The sequence below is a fragment of the Bufo bufo genome, chromosome 8, assembly GCF_905171765.1.
Source record: "Bufo bufo chromosome 8, aBufBuf1.1, whole genome shotgun sequence".
Taxonomy (NCBI): domain Eukaryota; kingdom Metazoa; phylum Chordata; class Amphibia; order Anura; family Bufonidae; genus Bufo; species Bufo bufo.
In genome coordinates this window covers 110265124-110286898 of record NC_053396.1, presented here as the reverse complement: position 1 = coordinate 110286898, position 21775 = coordinate 110265124, and the positions used below count along the sequence as shown (strand labels likewise).

The 21775-nt window shown below is 44.8% G+C and overlaps 1 protein-coding gene across 3 annotated transcripts in view; it reads right to left on the bottom strand.

Moving 5' to 3' along the window:
• The window catches only part of LAMP2 (lysosomal associated membrane protein 2), a 53075-nt gene that overhangs the window by 9494 nt on the left and 21806 nt on the right, over nt 1-21775 (bottom strand). For 2 of the 3 annotated variants that reach the window (XM_040406256.1, XM_040406258.1), the window contains exons 4-8: nt 17591-17746; nt 13491-13702; nt 8895-9020; nt 6358-6412; nt 6067-6234 (exon numbers count right to left, since the gene is read on the bottom strand). In XM_040406256.1, the coding sequence (XP_040262190.1) occupies nt 6067-6234; nt 6358-6412; nt 8895-9020; nt 13491-13702; nt 17591-17746 (717 nt within the window). Of the gene's footprint in view, nt 1-2051; nt 2994-6066; nt 6235-6357; nt 6413-8894; nt 9021-13490; nt 13703-17590; nt 17747-21775 lie in introns of those variants that run through there. The other variant, XM_040406257.1, reaches the window with a different exon arrangement.

The following is a 21775-nucleotide window of genomic DNA, read 5'->3' as shown; positions in this document are numbered from 1 at the left end:
AGGCCTGACATTGAGTGTACATCAACGTCCAATGTTGGGAATGGGATAACTGAATCTGCAACAGAGGCCACTAACAGAGCCTCCAACACAGATGTGAACCAAGCCTTCTGCTCTGGGAAAGTGGATCATTAACAGGACACGGGCGCTAAATAACTAAACTTGATAGGATTATAGTGCTCTATAGTTTCCTATGGTATTGTTACCAATGCTTCCCCATATTGAAAAAGAAACATTGTATTATGTGTACCTGATGTCCAACTGTTTTATTGCACAGAATGTGGCACACGTGAAGTGATCATGTTTCTCGAGTTTTTTTTTTTTTTTTTTAAAGGGGTTGTTCAAGTTGGGCCCCATTCACATGACCGTATTTTTGCTCTGCATTTTCGGGTGTTGACCCATTCATTTCAATGGGGCCACAAAAATTCTGTACATCTGTTACAAAGCCCTGCCAAAAAGATAGAACATGTCCTATTCTTGTCCGTTTTGAACGCCATCTGTATTCTTTGCAGATCTGCATTTTTTCAGACCGCAAAATGCATACGGTCGTGTGATTGCACCCTTATCACTAACTGATTGCTGGGGACCCACCGACCCCAATAACAGGGGTCCTATTACCCTGATCTGATGGAGCAGCAGGTTGTGCAGGTGCCCTGCCAGTCCATTCATTGTCCATGGGACTGATGGAAATAGCCAAGTACAGTGCTCAGCCTATTTCCAGCAGTCCCATAGAGAATTAATAGAGCATGCTTGAGCTGTAGCTCCATCAAAACAGATCGGGAGAACAGGACCCCCGTTCTATGCATCAGTGGAGGTCCCTGTGGTCAGACCCCCAGTGATCAGTTAGTGATCCCCTATCCACCAGATAACTTGCAACCTTGGCAAAACCCCTTTAAATGGTATTTGCCATCATACCGTGGACCACTATACTATCAATTCATACATACAAGCCGGGTTTTCTTGCGTATGATCTAATTAGCATAATTCATTCATTACATCTAGTTGTCTTTATTGTATAAAGCTTCACTTGTGAGGGTTATAGGTTTACTAAATGCACAGCAGAACCCCTTACAAAACATGCTGAATGTACCACAGGGTACTGTTAAGTAAAAAAAATATATATATTTAATGTTAATTCTTTTGATAATGGTAAACATGGCACGGGCGTGATACAGAAGGTCATCTCTAGTATAGTCTGCTTTCTTTACAAGTGTCAATTCGTGTTAACCTGGAACATCCCTTTAAGATAGGCAAATTGCTGTATGTGGCTACCAACAGTGACAGGAGGATATAGGAGACGGGACCTATTCAACTTTCCAACTGTCCTCAGATAGAGATCGAGAGAATAAAATAGAAATGATTTACGTTCCACATTGATTTTGGTCACTCGGTTTTATTGTAATTTGGTTATAATGGTTATTAATCATTCATATAATCAGTTTAACCAGAGCAAAAATCTTTAAAAAAAAAAAAAAAAAAAAAAAGTTCTCTAAACACATTTGGGATTTTTTTTTTTTTTTTTTTTTTTTAAGTACAACGCATTACAGATGACTGACCAATGTAAAGGTAATGTATAATATTCCACTGAACACCAAAACGTTAAACTAAGGCTACTTTCACACTTGCGGCAGTGTGTTCCGGCGGGCAGTTCAGTCGTCGGAACTGCCCGCCGGATCCGCCGCTGACTGAAAGCATTTGTGGGACGGATCTGGATCCGTCCTACAAATGCATTGCAAGGACGGATCTGTCTCTCCGCTTGTCATGTGGACAGACGGATCCGTCTTGTATCTTTTTTTCACATCCCTACAAGTGTAAATTGCCAAAAAAAAGTACAACAGGCCACTCAAACAGCACATCAAAACGGTCTAATCAAATTGTGGCCTACGGCATGCAATCTCAGAGCAGCTTTCATTTTACCACAGCAGATTAGGAAATAAAAGAGCTACAACTGGTTGCTATGAGCAAAGAAAATTTCCTTTAGACAGTCTTGATAAATGTAGTCCAAAGGGTCTCCTTTATCACTGCGAAGTAACAAAAACTGTCCTTTTCCCCGCTTTCATTTCCTAATTTGCTCAGAGAAAGCCGTGATTTGGTGCCAAAGCCAATGTCCATTAGACCGTGTTGTTAAAAGGAGACCCATATGAGCCTGGACATGGACACGAGGGCCCATGATGGCTAATGTTTCCTGGATTCATGTTTATACTATGCTAAATGGACCAGTTTTCTTCATATTTGATAGGAGCACAGGGCTATACCTGGGCAGCTATGTTTGAAGAGGCAGCAGAACAGTGGGAGGTCCTGCTGTATTTGGATGTAATACAGGAGTGAACCTCGGCTGAGTGGTTTATTACTGATGTCAAATCCTAAGTAACAGCAAGGACTCGATTCGGGTAAGGTCACATGTGGCAGCTATAAACCGCACTGATATGAGGTCTACCAGCAACCATTGACAATGGTGCCAATCTGCAGTAAAACTGCATGCCAACGCAGTTTTAACCCGCATCGCTGCTGCCGTTACATGTGTCCTTTCCCTAATAAACATCTAATTTGGAATGAAACAAAAGCAACTGCAAGACTGAACAACATGGTCGGGGGCTGTGACGTGTTCCCTTCTATTTTAGCAGCATTCAACGAAATATTCTTTGTTGCAGGACACTGACAGCCTGCATCCGTCATGTATCTACAAGTCCTAGCATGCCATGATGGCAAAGCTGCATTACAGAACTTGTAGCTCCACGACCGCTGAGGACACGCAATGGCCGTAGCCTGAAACAGTCAATAGTGGGAAAGACGCATGTTGCAGATTAACTTGCACCCACTTCAAAAAGTTCAAATCAGAGGGCAGCGGGGTGACAATTATAGGGTCTGGTATCCGGCATAGGTTTTTCTTCTACCAATTAAGTAAGCAATCACTATAATGACAATTAAGCCTGCAAGTGCGGCGCCAACTATGATTGGAATTAAAATGTTGTCGTCGTCGAGGGAACATTCAGAAGCTGTAAATGGGAAAAAAAATATTAAAATGCGTGAAAATGAAAAAAGAAATAAAAATATGACGTGTAAATGAAAGCCAAAGAAAGCTTAAAAAACACATCAACCTATTCAGGAAACACGAGCCTAGAGTCTAAGGAAATGTGGTGTCACAAGTAACGAATGGTAATAGAGATGATCAATAGGAGATATTCATTATAAAACGTTAAGATTCTTGTGGCTACAACCTGAATCAGCCAGTGAAGGCCCACAGGATCGGGGGTTACTATTAGATAGGTGGTCCAACCGCTGGGATCCAGATAGAACACAAGAATGGGGGCCTGTAGCCATGGAAAAAATGGAGTTGCTGGTGGACCATGCACACTGATCTGTGAGGGTCTCAGCGGTCAGATCCCCTCCAATCTAACAAATCTTGAATTCTGTGGATAGGAGATAGCTTCTATCCAGAATACCCCGTAAGAACCTTTCCTGACTGTCACCAAAGGCAAACATGATACAGTGAGGAACAGAAGTATTTGAACACCCTGCGATTTTGCAAGTTCTCCCACTTAGAAATCATGGAGGGGTCTGAAATTCACATTGTAGGTGCATTCCCACTCAGAATTAATATATATTTTTTTTAAAAATAAATAAAATCAGGAAATCACATTGTTCATAAGTATGTGAACACCTGAGAAACAGCAAGAATTCTGGCTCTCATAGACCTGTTACTGTGCCTTTAAAAAGTCCACCTCTACTCAACTCATTAATCTAACTTAGTAGCACCAGTCTGAGCTCTTTAAAGACACCTGTCCATCATACAGTCAGTCAGACGCCAACTTCTACCATGGGCAAGACCAAAGAGCTGTCAAAAGACACCAGAGACAAAATTGTGGACCTCCACAAGGCTGGAAAGGGCTACGGGGCAATTGCTAAGCAGCTTGGTGAAAATAGATCAACTGTTGGAGCAATTGTTAGAAAATGGAAGAGGCTAATGATGACTGTCAGTCTCACTTGGACTGGGGCTCCATGCAAGATCTCACCTCGTGGGGTATCACTGATAAGAAAGGTGAGGAATCAGCTCAGAACTACAAGGGAGAAGCTGGTCAATGATAGAGAGCTGGGACCACAGTTTCAAAGGTCACTGTTGGTAGAACACTACGCCTTCATGGTTTCAAATCATGCATTGCACTGAAGGTTCCCTTGCTCAAGTCATCACATGTCCAGGCCCGTCTGAAGTTTGCCAATGACCATCTGGATGATCCAGAGGAGGCATGGTAGAAAGTTATGTACTCGTCGTGTTTGGAGGTAAAAAGAAGGATGAGTTGCATCCCAAGAACACCATCCCTACTGAGAAGTATGGGGGGGGGGGTGGTAACATCATGCTTTGGGGGGTGCATTTCTGCAAAGGGGACAGGATGACTGCACTGTATTAAGGAGAGGATGAATGGGGCCATTTATTGTGAGATTTTGAGCAACAACCTCCTTCCCTCAGTCAGAGCATTGAATATGGGTCGTGGCTGGGTCTTCCCACATGACAACGACCCAAAGCACACAGCCAGGATAAACCAGGAGTGGCTCCGTAAGAAGCATATCAAGGTTCTGGAGTGGCCTAGCCAGTCTCCAGACCTAAATCTAATAGATCATCTTTGGAGGGAGCTGAAACTCTGTGTTGCTCAGCGACAGCCCCGAAACCTGACAGATCTAGAGAAGATCTGTGTGGAGGAGTGGGCCAAAATCCCTGTTGCAGTGTGTGCAAACCTGGTCAAGAACTACAGGAAACGTTTGACCTCTGTAATTGCAAACAAAGGCTTCTGTACCAAATATTAACACTGATTTTCTCAGGTGTTCAAATACTTATGTTCAGCAGTGCAAGACAAATACATTCTTTAAAAAATTTTATATATATATATATATATATATATATATATATATATATATATATATATATGCGATTTCCTGAATTTTACTTTTTTTATTCTGTCTCTCAGAGTGGGAGTTCACCTACAATGTGAATTTCAGACCCCTCTGTGCAGGGTGTTCAAATACTTCTATTCCTCACTGTAAATCTCCCCAGTGCTATAAAAGATCAGCAACCATACACACACTGCGCCAGTATCAGAGTCATCGGAAGGGGGTTGTCTCAAAAAACACCACCAGGTGAGAGAAAGAAACTAGAAAGGAAACCTTTCATAACAGAGTTGCACTCAGTCCCATCCAGTTTTTAAGACACATATTCAAGAGTGGCAAAGGGTGAGGGGGGTGAAGACTCAAAATATGGTGTTTGCGTCAAACGACACATTTTTCAACATATTTCCTTACATAAAAAAATGTGTGTATGTATGTATGTATGTATGTATGTATGTATGTATGTATGTTGATTTGCTATGGATTAGCAGGTTTTTAAAGAGATGTTGTTAGGTGTGCAGTAACCCAAAGATCACACAAGGATCCATTTGGCTACACCCACACAAGACGTAAATTGAGTGGGGGGGTGGACTGATGAGATTCATCATGGAGCAACATTTGGGTCAAAATTCATGTCTCCTGTGGATTTTGTAAAGGTTGGCATTGAGAGTCACTCGCAAATTGGAATGCCGACTGAAAATCTGCACCTTATGTCAATACAAGAGCGGTGATGAGCTTTCAGATTTGCTGCAACTGTAATACAATGCAGCTTAATCGCCCCCAAATCATGACAGTAACTGCCACCTGTGAACATGCCCCAATTCTATAGAATCAAAATTAGACCTGAATTTTTACAAAAATTCAGATTCATCATAATCTCAATTTCTTTCAGAAAAAACTGTCGAATTGAGGGGGGGGGGGGGGGGGGGGGGGGGGGGATTAAAAATAAATAGAGAGAGAGAGAAAGAGAAAGAGAGAGAAGAGAAAATCTAATTTCTTTGCCGATTCGGATGAATTGGAACAAAAAACTAATTTTGAGAAGTTTCCTCATTATCCATCTACCTGAATAGATGCTGTGCAAGTGCAGGTACGCACAGCCTCATTTTGTTTCAGCAATGTTACTATAAATGTAGATCCCCCAGCCCACAGGAGAATAGGCCAATAACTGGGTCACAACACAGACACCCTTACCTGTAGCGTATGTCGCATTCTTTACACCAAAGGGCTGAACTCTGACATCAAAAGTATTAACGTAGAGGTCATCAGACACCGTGATGGTTTGTTCTTTGTGACACAGGTATGAACTTCCCAGTGACGCTTCCCACAAGCTCAGGTTGCTGTTTGTTCTTACAGACATACCTGTAACACAATTGAGACCCCACAATGGAACGTGTAAGACATTAGTGTTTGCAACCACAAATAGAAGATAGAAGCGTGCAAACTAGACGGAGCAGCTAATAGATAGATAATGCGGGTACTTGCCTGAAGTGTTCACGAGAGTGACATTAACCTCTTGAAGATAAAAGTTCTTATTTTTCTGTAGGTTGTAGAAAAAGCTTAGATCAGTAACCAATGGTAACACAACAACTGTATTAATCCCCCAGTGTAACTGAACGTGCATTTTTGCAGCGGGTTTGGTCAAATGGACGTACAGTTCCTTCCAATGGATGGCACAGGTACAAAAGCTGTGTCTGCGCCATTCACAGAAGGAGATAACTAATGAACGAGACTCCCACTGCAATGGCCAATAATGCCACAATAAGTGACTTCAGGATCTAAAAAGGTTTGACAGGGTAACAAGCCCTATACCCCTGGAAAGTGATCGCTGGGTGCCAATGGTGCTGTGGCAACCGGAGGGTCTTATAACAGCCCCCATGGCTGCCATCTGAGCATCAGGCCCTGCCAGAGGAAAGGTCCAATAGGATACCAGTGTTTCTGAAAAGGTATAATAAAAGCTCAAAAAATATAAAATAAAATCTATTAAAAATGCTTTAACCACTTCCTGACACATCCTTCCAGACGACATATCACAGCAATACCTAATTTTTATAGTTTCAGTGATTATCTGCCAAGTAAAAAAAAAAAGTACACAATTGGAAATGCCAAATTTGTAATAACCTGAATTTTTAAATTATCACATTATTTAAGAAAGGGTTTTCCAAGATTTTTGAATGGGGCTGAGCTGCTTCTAGGCCACGTGACCGATGAAAGTGTCATCACTCTGCCTAGGAAAAGCAGAAGGCCTTGGAGCTTATAGGAGCGCCGCTGCCTTCTCAAACAACTGATCTGCAGGGGTCCCGGGTGTCGGACCCCCGCCGATCAGTTACTGTTAACTAGGGATGTCCCGATACCAGTATCGGGACAGATACCGGACATTTGCACGAGTACTCGTGCAAATGTCACAGATACCGGATGGCCATGCAGCAGCGTGTCCTGTGTCCCAGATGATCAGCGGTGGGAACGACAGCGGGTCCAGTGTCTGCTTCCGTGCGGCGGTGCTCCCAGACGATCAGCATGGGGACGGCAGTGTGTCCCAGCTGATCGGCGTGGGGGAGGGACTTCTGTGCAGCGGCTCCCAAGTCCCATTTGGTTGCCTAGCACTGGGAGGAAGTTAAAGCCACTTCCTCCCAGTACTCTGGTGCATCTGCATGGGAAGGATTACAGCAGGCCAGGTGTGTATGGTGCATGAAATGGAGGAGAAATTCAGATAATTTCTATCCATTTCATGTTCAAACAGTGAATATAAAATAAGGTGGGGGGGGGGGGGGGGGGGGGGGGATTGGCATACAATAGGGATTCACAACCAGTGTGCCTCCAGCTGTTGCAAAACTACACCTCACAGCCAAAGGCTGTCAGGGCATCCTGGTTGGGAATCACTATTGTAATGCCCATTTATTAACCCTTGTACAAAGGAAAAGTAAAGAAGTTGGCCATAGCAACCAAATTCAAGCTTTAATTTTAAAGTGTCCACATTTACCTATGCAAACAGAAAAAAAACAAGCCATGGCTCTTGGAACATTGGGAGTAAAAAAAGAAATAAAAATGGTCTACGGTGCCAATAGGTTAGAGCCAATACAGGCAGCTCTGTATGACTGAATACTACACAGTCAAGTCACATTATTATGACCACTTCCTACTTTCGATGTTGTCAGCTCGTAGCTCATGGAGGAGTCGTGTGGTGAGCTGGCTTGGTGGGTATATACGGTGTGGATAGGCTGTCTGCACATATATTCCTTGTTTCGGTCATGGGCAATAGGGACAATTTATCCAAGTTGCCAAAAGGGATGATTATTGGCTTTCGAGCCAAGGCTGGCAGTATTACTGAAACTGCAGTTTGGGAACTGTTCTCGTGCTGCTGTGGAGACAGTGTATGGTAAGTGGACAAAAGGACCATTGTGAATAAGCGACATGGAAAGAGGTGAACATCGGTTAAGAAGGCGTGCGAGACAGGACCGACAGGCTACAGTAGAGCAGCTTACCATGAAAATGAATCAGGGGGCTACTGTTTGTGTCCAAGATAGTTCACGAACCCTACTGCATATAGGGCTCCGAAGCAAACGGGTGGTCACCGCAGCTCTAACAACGTTGCATTGGCTTAAAAAGCTTCAGTTTTTGCAGCAGTGTCAGAATTGGACCTCCACTGATTGTCCAACATTGGCTGGAAAAGCAAGACCAAGCCTTTCAAGTACTACCCTGGCCCCCTGATTCCTCAGACTTTAACCCAGTTGAGCATCTGTGGGACCACCTTGATAGTCATGTTCACTCTATGGATCCTCCTCCACGCACCCTCCAGCAGCTGTGGGATGCACTGTAGTCAGCATGCCTCCTGATACCAATGACAACCTACCAGGACCTTATTGAGCCACTCCCAGCTGCTGTCCATGCTGCATATTAGCTGGTGGTCATAATAATGTGACTCGACTGTGTATTAAGACTGGAAAATAAAAATCAGGTACTTTCATGTCAAAATAAAGAATCGCCTCTTCATAAAGCAAGGGAAATGTCGCTCAAATACTTACAACCAAGAAAAGAAATTCCACAATAGTAGTGCCACTGTCGTTGAGCCTCAGAAGAGCACTGTCGTTGCCACAGCTTCCAGAACTAGTGGTATTTTTAGGATCAATATTAAGTGGGGTCCAGACAGTCTAGAGAGACCGAAACACAAAAATCAGTCTGTGAAACAGAGTAATTTAGTCAGAATGTCTTAAAGGAACACACCACACCAGGCAATAGTTATATAGGGTGTTAAGCCTAGCGTGTGCCTACCCTACCCCCCCCCCCCCCCCCGGCACAGAAATATCTTTGCCAAATGCCAACTTTGTATAAAAAAAATGGGAAAAGTTGTCTTTTGCCAAGATATTTCTCTCACCCAGCATGGGTATATGTAAAATGACACCCCAAAACACATTCCCCAACTTCTCCTGAATACGGAGATACCAGATGTGTGACACTTTTTTGCAGCCTAGGTGGGCAAAGGGGCCCACATTCCAAAGAGCACCTTTCGGATTTCACTGGTCATTTTTTACAGAATTTGATTTCAAACTCCTTACCACACATTTGGGTCCCTAGAATGCCAGGGCAGTATAACTACCCCACAAGTGACCCCATTTTGGAAAGAAGACACCCCAAGGTATTCGCTGATGGGCATAGTGAGTTCATGGAAGTTTTTATTTTTTGTCACAAGTTAGTGGAATATGAGACTTTGTAAGAAAAAAAAAAAAAAAATCATAATTTTCCACTAACTTGTGACAAAAAATAAATTCTAGGAACTCGCCATGCCCCTCACGGAATACCTTGGGGTGTCTTCTTTCCAAAATGGGGTCACTTGTGGGGTAGTTATACTGCCCTGGTATTTTCCAGGGGCCCTAATGTGTGGTAAGTAGGTAAATGACCTGTGAAATCCGAAAGGTGCTCTTTGAAATGTGGGCCCCTTTGCCCACCTAGGCTGCAAAAAAGTTCCACACATGTGGTATCGCCGTACTCGGTAGAAGTTGGGGAATGTGTTTTGGGGTGTCATTTTACATATACCCATGCTGGGTGAGATAAATATCTTGGTCAAATGCCAACTTTGTATAAAAAAAAAAATGGGAAAAGTTGTCTTTTGCCAAGATATTTCTCTCACCCAGCATGGGTATATGTAAAATGACACCCCAAAACACATTCCCCAACTTCTCCTGAGTACGGCGATACCAGATGTGTGACACTTTTTTGCAGCCTAAATGCGCAAAGGGGCCCACATTCCTTTTATGAGGGCATTTTTAGACATTTGGATCCCAGACTTCTTCTCACGCTTTAGGGCCCCTAGAATGCCAGGGCAGTATAAATACCCCACATGTGACCCCATTTTGGAAAGAAGACACCCCAAGGTATTCAATGAGGGGCATGGCGAGTTCATAGAAATTTTTTTTTTTTGGCACAAGTTAGCGGAAATTGATTTTATTTATTTTTTTCTCACAAAGTCTCCCTTTCCGCTAACTTGGGACAAAAATTTCAATCTTTCATGGACTCAATATGCCCCTCACGGAATACCTGGGGGTGTCTTCTTTCCGAAATGGGGTCACATGTGGGGTATTTATACTGCCCTGGCATTCTAGGGGCCCTAAAGCGTGAGAAGAAGTCTGGAATATAAATGTCTAAAAATTTTTACGCATTTGGATTCCGTGAGGGGTATGGTGAGTTCATGTGAGATTTAATTTTTTGACACAAGTTAGTGGAATATGAGACTTTGTAAGAAAAAAAAATAATAATTTCCGCTAACTTGGGCCAAAAAAATGTCTGAATGGAGCCTTACAGAGGGGTGATCAATGACAGGGGGGTGATCAGGGAGTCTATATGGGGTGATCACCACAGTCATTGATCACGCCCCTGTAAGGCTCCATTCAGACGTCCGTGTGCGTTTTGCGGATCCGATCCATCTATCACTGGATCCGTAAAAATCATGCGGACGTCTGAATGGAGCTTTACAGGGGGGTAATCAATGACAGGGGGGTAATCAATGACAGGGGGGGTAATCAATGACAGGGGGGGTAATCAATGACAGGGGGGGGTAATCAATGCCAGGGGGGGGTAATCAATGACAGGGGGGGTAATCAATGACAGGGGGGGTAATCAATGACAGGGGGGTAATCAATGACAGGGGGGTAATCAGGGAGTCTATATGGGCTGATCACCAGTCATTGATCATGCCCCAGTAAGGCTCCATTCAGACGTCCGTGTGCGTTTTGCGGATCCAATCCATCTATCAGTGGATTCGTAAAAATCATGCGGACTTCTGAATGGAGCTTTACAAGGGTGTGATCAATGACAGGGGGGGTGATCAGGGAGTCTATATGGGGTGATCAGGGGTGATCAAGGGGTTAATAAGTGACGGGGGGGGGGGGTGTAGTGTAGTGTGGTGCAACATATTACTGAGCTACCTGTGTCCTCTGGTGGTCGATCCAAACAAAGGGGACCACCAGAGGACCAGGTAGCAGGTATATTAGACGCTGTTATCAAAACAGCGTCTAATATACCTGTTAGGGGTTAAGAAAATCACATCTCCAGCCTGCCAGCGAACGATTGCCGCTGGCAGGCTGGAGATCCACTTTCTTACCTTCCGCGCCTGTGTGCGCGCGTTCACAGGAAATCTCGCGTCTCGCGAGAGGACGCGCCGGCGCGTCCACTCGGAATCAACCACCTCCAGGACGCGTCTGTGCGTACAGCGGTCCGGAGGTGGTTAAAAGAGGCCACTCTGGTGCCAGCTGTTCTGATCCCAGCTGGGCCTGCTGTTGTCACATGCCACTGCAGCCAGTCACTGGCCTCAGCAGTGACACGCCTTTCATATACGTCAGGGACCAATGAGCACAATGTCATCAGTACAGGCCCACTGGGGATTCGGGAGGTGAAGCAGAACTACTTAAAAGGATAACGGTAATATATTATTTTTTTAGCTAAAGTGTAGGGCAAGTGATAGGTAACATTTTTGCAATAGACTTTATTTAGCCAAAACGTTTATTTTTGGTAGAAAACTGGGGCTGAAATGGCCCTTAGCAGCACTCTTCAAATGAGCGTTGCTAAGGGCCATCCGTCTCCTATTAGGAAAGGGGAGACGGGCTGTGCAGACGCTGTGCTTCCCTGGGAGACAGAAGGCTGTGCACAGGAGTCTTAGGAGTTAAAATTACATTTATATTCCCCCTTTCTATGCAATCTAATGCTCCGTTACATTCACTGTCCTGCGATCCCTGTGATAATAATTCATGAAGCAGCCGCCGGCTCACTGTGCACAGTGCTTCTACTTTAGGTGGCTGCTTCATGAATTATTATCACAGGGATCGCAGGTCAGTGAATGTAACGGAGCATTAGATTGCATAGAAAGGGGGAATATAAATGTAATTTTAACTCCTAAGGCTGAGTTCACACGAGCGTGTCCGGATAAGGTCCGGATGCGTTGCAGCAAACCTGCACGAGTAGGTACCCAATTGCAGTCAATTTTGATTGCGTTCCATTGTTCAGTTTTTATCGCGCGGGTGCAATGCATTTTGCACGTGCGTGATAAAAAAAACTGACTGTGGTACCCAGACCCGAACTTATTCACTACGGTGATGGATCATGTGATCTGACGTCACCACAGGTCCTTTAGCCGGCAGCTCATGATTAAAGTAGTAAGAAGAGACCGGCAGCTACGCGATCAAGAGAAGGTGGTGAGTTTTTTTATTTTTTAACCCTCAATTGACCACCTACTAAGCATTCTGTATTAAAGAATGCTATTATTTTCCCTTATAACCATGTTATAAGGGAAAATGCAGTGAATAGACTGTCATCTTAGCAACCATGCGTGAAAATCGCACCGGATCCGCCCTTGATTGCAGATGCTTGCGATTTTCACTCAGCCCCATTCACTTCTATGAAGCCTGCGTTGCGTGATAAACGCACAATATAGAGCATGCTGCGATTTTCATGCAACGCATAAGTGATGCATGAAAATTACAGCTCATAAGCACAGCCCCATAGAAATAAATGGGTCCAGATTCAGTGCGGGTGCAATGCATTCACCTCTCGCATTGCACCCGCGCGGAAATCTCGCCCGTGTGAACTCAGCCTGACTCCTGTGCACAGCCTTCTGCCTCCCAGGGAAGCACAGCGTCTGCACAGCCCGTCTACCCTTTCCTAATAGGAGACGGATGGCCCTTAGCAACGCTCTTTTGAAGAGTGCTGCTAAGGGCCATTTCAGCCCCAGTTTTCTACCAAAAATAAACGTTTTGGCTAAATAAAGTCTATTGCAAAATTGTTACCCATCACTTGCCCTACACTTTAGCAAAAATAAAAAATAAAAAACGACAGTTATCCTTTAAAGGATTTTTATTTCTTTTTTCATTTGACACTGCCCCTGCATAATTATAATAAATCTGGGATAATTTCTTCAATCAAGGAAAAAAAAAACAAAAAAAAAAAACACTATCTGGGCAGTAAAAAGCCTATATAGGGTCTGAAAGCAGCTACACGAGAGTAGATGGAGAATAGTGGTAATCAACTGAAGACATTGTAGAAAGTCCCGGGGGCTTACATTGGTTCCAAACTGAACACTTGGCCAGTGCCAAGACAACTCAACTCTTCATACTAGTGAGCAATATTCTTACCTTTCCATCAACAAGCAGAGTGGCATTAAGCTGCAGACCCATGGAAGCCAGGAGACAAGTCTCTGTCCCATTTAAAACCGTATAGTTGCCGATGGTGGGTTTATCCATAGGTTTTGTGGTTGGTGTTGGGGTGGTTGATGGCGTGTTAGGTGTAGTTACATTAGGAGTAACTGGAGCTTGGGTCGTTGAGTCATCCGCGCTGCAATGAAACTCTGAAATGAAGTGAGAACAGCCATCTTATTTAAGAGTAATCCAGGTTGCCATCCCCACATATGGTACATTCATAACAGCTTAAAGAGGTTCTCCAGGATTTACAAATTAATGACCTATCCTTAATGGGGCAGAGTGGCACCATGTGACTGATGAACGTGAAGTTACATGGCCTAGGAGGAGTCCTAAGCACTCAGGGAGTCGTACCCCCACCGATCAGATATTGATGTCCTATCCTGAAAACAGGCTATCAATATGTAAATCCCAGACAACCCCTTTAAGAGTGAGTATCTGGCAGCAAATGTCATTCTCAATACTAAATTCCAAATTGAAAGATCTGCACCGCTCTACAAGTACTGTTTCAGCTATATTTTAGCTTTCAAGCATACGTACATCAGTAGTGCCCAAACTTAAAAAGAGTAACTAAACCTTTATTTAAGATTATTATTTTTTATTTAAATGTCCCAAATGCCATAATTTTTCTAATATACAATGCTCAAAAAAATAAAGGGAACACAAAAATAACACATCCTAGATCTGAATTAATGAAATATTCTTCTGAAATACTTTGTTCTTTACATAGTTGAATGTGCCGACAACAAAATCACACAAAAATAAAAAAATGGAAATCAAATTTTTTAACCCATGGAGGTCTGGATTTGGAGTCACACTCAAAATTAAAGTGGAAAAACACACTACAGGCCGATCCAACTTTGATGTAATGTCCTTAAAACAAGTCAAAATGAGGCTCAGTAGTGTGTGTGGCCTCCACGTGCCTGTATGACCTCCCTACAACGCCTGTGCATGCTCCTGATGAGGTGGCGGACGGTCTCCTGAGGGATCTCCTCCCAGACCTGGACTAAAGCATCTGCCAACTCCTGGACAGTCTGTGGTGCAACGTCACGTTGGTGGATAGAGCGAGACATGATGTCCCAGATGTGCTCAATTGGATTCAGGTCTGGGGAACGGGCGGGCCAGTCCATAGCATCAATGCCTTCGTCTTGCAGGAACTGCTGACACACTCCAGCCACATGAGGTCTAGCATTGTCTTGCATTAGGAGGAACCCAGGGCTAACCGCACCAGCATATGGTCTCACAAGGGGTCTGAGGATCTCATCTCGGTACCTAATGGCAGTCAGGCTACCTCTGGCGAGCACATGGAGGGCTGTGCGGCCCTCCAAAGAAATTCCACCCAACACCATTACTGACCCAATGCCAAACCGGTCATGCTGGAGGATGTTGCAGGCAGCAGAACGTTCTCCACGGCGTCTCCAGACTCTGTCACATGTGCTCAGTGTGAACCTTTCATCTGTGAAGCGCACAGGGCACCAGTGGCGAATTTGCCAATCTTGGTGTTCTCTGGCAAATGCCAAACGTCCTGCACGGTGTTGGGCTGTAAGCACAACCCCCACCTGTGGACGTCGGGCCCTCATATCACCCTCATGGAGTCTGTTTCTGACCGTTTGAGCAGACACATGCACATTTGTGGCCTGCTGGAGGTCATTTTACAGGGCTCCGGCAGTGCTCCTCCTTGCACAAAGGCGGAGGTAGCGGTCCTGCTGCTGGGTTGTTGCCCTCCTACAGCCTCCTCCACGTCTCCCGATGTACTGGCCTGTCTCCTGGTAGCGCCTCCATGCTCTGGACACTACGCTGACAGACACAGCAAACCTTCTTGCCACAGCTCGCACTGATGTGCCATCTTGGATAAGCTGCACTACCTGAGCCACTTGTGTGGGTTGTAGACTCCGTCTCATGCTACCACTAGAGTGAAAGCACCGCCAGTATTCAAAAGTGACCAAAACATCAGCCAGGAAGCATAGGAACTGAGAAGTGGTCTGTGGTGACCACCTGCAGAACCACTCCTTTATTGGGGGTGTCTTGCTAATTGCCTATAATTTCCACCTGTTGTCTAACCCATTTGCACAACAGCATGTGAAATTGATTGTCACTCAGTGTTGCCTAAGTGGACAGTTTGATTTCACAGAAGTGTGATTGACTTGGAGTTACATTGTGTTGTTTAAGTGTTCCCTTTATTTTTTAAGCAGTGTACTTTATTTATTGTTTTTGACTTTTTGCTAAAGATATCCCCCCCTAAAGCCCTGATTTCCCGTGCACTTTAAATTCACTATACAGATCGCCGACTTCTCAGCAGTGTACAGACAGTGCACTCTGAATGGGGCCGTAGAGAATAGGGTAAGGGCAGGAGCACACATTGCTGCTTCTGCCTGTGCCCCCCTGAGGTTGGCTAAATATTGGCATAGCACATCGGTAACCATGTTCTAGGTCAGGACTAGCTGCACGGGCTCCTGCCTGTGTCTGCTTCGCCAAGCTAAAAGTCCTGCATGTAAGCATTTAGCTGAGCGAGGCAGGCACAGGAGCCCATTATTACAGGGTACCCATGTGCTATGCCAGCATTCAGCCAACCACAGGGGCACAGGCATGAGCAGCAATGTGTGCTCCTGCCTGTACTCCATTCTCTGCGGCCCCATTGATACACTGTACAGTCTGTACTCCGCTGAGAAGTCAGCGATCTGGAGAATAGTGAATATTAAGCACCCTGGAAATCAGGGCTTTAAGGGGGGGGGGGGGGGGGGGGAATATCTAAAGTTAAACTCCATAAATAAAGTGTTACAGGGCTGAGATTCAGTCCTGCTTTGATATTTAAATTGGGCACGTGAGTAACATCACACTGCCATGTACAATGAATTGGGGAGGCAGGTGTTAATATACCTAGCCACTGGGGCAGACCAGCTTCCTGTGAGGTCTTAGATGGAGGAAGTGGGACCACCTTACATTCTAAGCTAAGTATCTTGTCAATATTAGACTATAGGCCAGTTACATGGAGATGTATACTGATATGACCAGGATATTGAAAGTATTTGTATATGTTGTAGTACACCATATTTAAGTAAAGGTGTCTTTTAGGTTATATCTGCAAGAGTTATGCGTTATTCCTGGTGATACCAAGGCAACATACTGTAGCTGTGGTATAAACTGAGAACAATCCCACGAGCTTGGGAAAGGGGAATATTGACCGGGATCATCTGCTAATTGGTAATATTCCACCCTTTTCATACCAGTAACCCCAGATATATATAAAGACCCATGTGGAGCGATGTCACAATCATGACACAGGAAGTGCATCTGAAAGCATAAAGTGAAAATAAATTGATCCAAAGTACATAAGAATCTGCACGTACCTACAGACATGTGTATAACATATTAAATTGCATGCTCACTGATATGAAATTGCTAAATATCAATCCCCTATTGATAGACCCTGGACTGCACTGTGCTTGTCAGTTGCACCCAAAGGTGTTTATGTAATCTTTTCAAGTGCATGGCCGTCTGTGTATTTTGTAATGCGCATATCAAGGCATGTAAACTACGCTCACATTGGCACAATGTAAACCGTGCACACCCCATGCTTCAGGGTGAAAGTGAATGGCCCATCAACTGCACACAGCATACCACGTGTATCCAGGTATGTCCCCTCCTCGTGTATATGTCCTGTGGAGAAAAAAAAACAAAAAACAAAAAAAAACACGTTCATCACATGTCCGTTTTGCGTGTGCATGTAGCCCAATTGGTAAAAAATTTTTTGTAGGTACGTGCATGATTATTGTTATGCACTTTGGATCCATTGATTTTCACTTTGTGCTTTCAGATACACTTCCTGTGTCAGGACTGGAAATAAAGAGGACCAATATGGAAATATAAGTAGTGCCCAGCTTATGATATAAGCACAAGTAGGCATGGAGCCACTCCAAATAGTCGCCACATTATCCTGCTCTTGTATCAGCCGGCTGTTTTATGTCTGTCTTTGCCAAATAAAGAGTAGTCAGAATCATCGGGTGAGTTGAACTACTAATTTCTGTCCATCCACTTACCTTTTGTAAATGGCTTATCCTGGGAGAACGCTAGCAGGGAAACATTCTGGTAGACTTGCACGACATTTTCTGTTACCACTACCGCTTCATTTAGACATACGTAGGTTGCATTCACTGGTATGGCTATATCCACAGACTTGAAAGTACTGAAGAGCCCTGGAACAAAATGAAGTCATCAGCCGCTATCACTTACGGATTATGCATTTTGGAAGACTGGCAGACTGACAAATCTGCCACTAGAGGGCATACATGCTAACAGAATGAAAAGCGGAGCAGGAAGATATCCATCCAGAAATAAAAAGGAGGACAAGACTAATTTAGGGTCCGAATACACACACATTAACTTCAGCCCCGAATGAGCGCTGATGAACAATAGACCTGTTGATCAGCGATGGTCTATATTTCCACTTGGCCTGATGCCAGCTGAATGGGGACAAATGCCATTTATCACGATTGTCATCCCTCATTCAGCACATTCTGTTTCTGTGGGGCGATGTGCTGCCGACAAACGCAGATTTTTGGTCCCACATAAATTGTGATCATTCGACAAACTATCAGCATTTGCTTGTTTTTAGGACGATTGAAGCGTTTTTGGTTCCTCAATCCTGTGTAAAAGGGGCCCTAGTAATCTCTGTATATAAGGTTCAGGTGTAAGTTTCTACACTGTGGCACGGCCTGTCCATCCATCTGTTCTCATAGATTTGCCATGTTCCTCTCAGACAATTTAAAAGAAGAACTATTTCTTGGTCATGTGATGACAAGAAAACATTTAAAGGGATGTGAATCACAGGGGCCAACTACCTAAAATAACTTTTAATTTAACGTTAAAAAATTCCACAATCCCTCACCTGGGGACTAATAAACATACAACACTTACAAACAGACACTGGAGGCCAAATGAAAGTGACAGACAGGGTGGCTAGTCGTGATGGTACACCCAAAGGACTAACCATCCGGGTCTCTAGTGTATCCCTAAGGTGTCCCTGGACTTCTCAGCCCGGAGATGCACCCTGATGGTGGGAACACTACGTCCCCGTGCCTAGCCTGTCTGTCCTTAAAGGGTTTCTGTCACCCCACAAAACTCTTTTTTTTTTGGATAGTTAGATTCCTTATAGGGCGATATAGGAGAATATAATAGTCTTACTTACTTACATGCGGCCGATTCTTTATAAAACGAAGTTTTATAATATGTAAATGAGGGCTCTACCAGCAAGTAGGGCGTCTACTTGCTGGTAGCCGCAGCAGCAATCCGCCCCCTCGCCGTGTTGATTGACAGGGCCAGCCGTGATCTCCTCCTCCGGCCAGCCCTGTCGGCGTTTCAAAAATCGCGCGCCCGTGTTGAATCTGCGCAGGCGCTCTGAGATGAGGAGGCTCGTCTCAGAACTCCCTCAGTGCGCCTGCGCCGATGACGTCTCCTCTTTCGGTGATGTCATCGGCGCAGGCGCACTGAGGAGACGAGCCTCCTCATCTCAGAGCGCCTGCGCCGAATGACCAGAGGCACGCGATTTTTGAATTACTGACAGGGCCGGCCGGAGGAGGAGATCACGGCTGGCCCTGTCAATCAACACGGCGAGGGGGCGGTTTTCTGCTGCGGCTACCAGCAAGTAGACGCCCTACTTGCTGGTAGAGCCCTCATTTACATATTATAAAACTTCGTTTTATAAAGAATCGGCCGCATGAAAGTAAGATTATATTCTCCTATATCGCCCTATAAGGAATCTAACGATCCAAAAAAAAAAAAAAGAGTTTTGTGGGGTGACAGAAACCCTTTAAAAGGCCCTTGTAGCAAAAAGACCCATATGGATGTCCGGGTCATGCATCAACGATAGTTGAGAGACGAGCAGAAGTAACGGTTATTCCACAGCAGTCAAGATAAAAATAATACTAACAGCATGTAGATATCCAGATCATGCATCAACATTGGTTGAACGAGACAAGTGGGAATAACGGTTATTCCAAGGCAGGAGCAACGGTTATTCCACAGCAGTCAGTGGATATGAAAATCACACAGAGATGATTGGTAAAGTAGTCAATTGCCAACCCTGTTGGACCATGCCGAAAAAGAAGATGCAGACAATTTATCAAGATAGATGGCACTTTAACAACAATATGGAGTATTGCACACCGTTTGAAATCTCATATAAATGTCCGGATCATACATCACCAGTAGTAGAAAAGGACAGATAGGAACGGTTATTCCACAGCAGTCAAATGTGGATAATAATCACAGCAAAGATGATAATCACAACAGTGTAAGGGCTCTTTCACACTTGCGTTCTTTTCTTCCGGCATAGAGTTCCGTCGTCGGGGCTCTATGCCGGAAGAATCCTGATCAGGATTATCCTAATGCATTCTGAATGGAGAAATCCGTTCAGGATGTCTTCAGTTCCAGGACGGAACGTTTTTTGGCCGGAGAAAATACCGCAGCATGCTGCGCTTTTTGCTCCGGCCAAAAATCCGGAACACTTGCCGCAAGGCCGGATCCGGAATAATTGCACATTGAAAGGCATTGATCCGGATCCGACCTTAAGCTAAACGTCGTTTCGGCGCATTACCGGATCCAACGTTTAGCTTTTTCTGAATGGTTACCATGGCTGCCGGGACGCTAAAGTCCTGGAAGCCATGGTAAAGTGTAGTGGGGAGCGGGGGAGCAGTATACTTACAGTCCGTGCGGCTCCCCGGGCGCTCCAGAGTGACGTCAGGGCGCCCCACGCTCATGGATGACGTGATCACATGGATCACGTCATCCATGCGCATGGGGCACTCTGACGTCATTCTGGAGCGCCCTGGGAGCCGCACGGACTGTAAGTATACCGCTCCCCCGCTGGCAACCAGGACTTTAATAGCGTCCTGGGTGCCATAGTAACACTGAACGCATTTTGAAGACGGATGCGTCTTCAAATGCTTTCAGTTCACTTGCGTTTTTCCGGATCCGGCATGTAATTCCGGCAAGTGGAGTACACGCCGGATCCGGACAACGCAAGTGTGAAAGAGCCATGTTATCAGCCATGTTGGGGAGTGCTAAAGTGTAATAAAATGATACAATTCATCTAGATGGATAGCACTCTACCAACCACATGACATGTTACACTCAGTTCAAAATCTCAAAGATGATAGTCACAGTGGTGTAATTCGATTATCAACCATGTCAGAACATGCTGAATGTGCAATGGAATGATACAAACAGTTTATCCAGCTGGGTAGCTCTCTACCAACAACATGGAGTGCTACACTCAGTACAAAATCTCACAACATGGAGTTTTACACTCAGTACAAAGTCTCAACGCGTTTCCCCTTCATTCAAAGGTTCATCAGGAGACTAAATCAAGAGGTATAGAGAAAATAAGTTGCGGCTACATGGGCCTTTTCAAAAAAGATGAAAGAAAGGAACCAAAATTTCTGGAGCACCCCGAGGCGGTGTTCCACTTTAGTAGACCAATGCAATAGTACAGGAGGGGACAGGGTAATAACGATAGAACTCATATATATGCTGTACTTATCCCATCCTGAGATCTCTCCATATAGTGGTCCGCAGTCAGGGGTACTCCAGGGGGCTGAAAAATGATGCTCCAAATTGCAGATTCACACACTGACTATTTATACCCTGCAGGTGAGGGCGGTCCCCCCAAAATCCAGCACCAATCACCTCATCCCCATTACCCCATGTGACACAAACATCCAGGTAGACTAAGCAGGATCACGTTGTAACACCCTATAGGTGGTAGTGTATTGATAGGAACCCCAAACATTAGAACTAAACCAATACCGGTATCCAGATCAGGCTCACCAAACTACTTATCTCATGTCTGTATGTCTTGGATCGCTGTTGGAACGCACGCCGAGATTTCCAATATGGCCGTGCGTTCCACCTCCAGCACCCAATCAAAGACCGCCTGCATCATCAATATGCAGCAGGCTCCGGCTCATGCGTTCCACAAAGGTTCAAAAAGGGGCGGGGTTATGCGTTCCACCTTCGGCATCCAATCATACACCGCCTGCATCATCAATGAACAGCAGGCTCAGGCGTTCCACAGCGGCAAAAAAGGGGCGTGGTTATGCGTTCCACCGTCCGATCATTTCCACCACTGCCCCAAATCGCCGGTATTGCGTTCATTCCTGTCAGGTGGATCAAAAATAGGTACTACACCCCTATATGCAGGAAGACAGAGACAACCCACTGTGGGG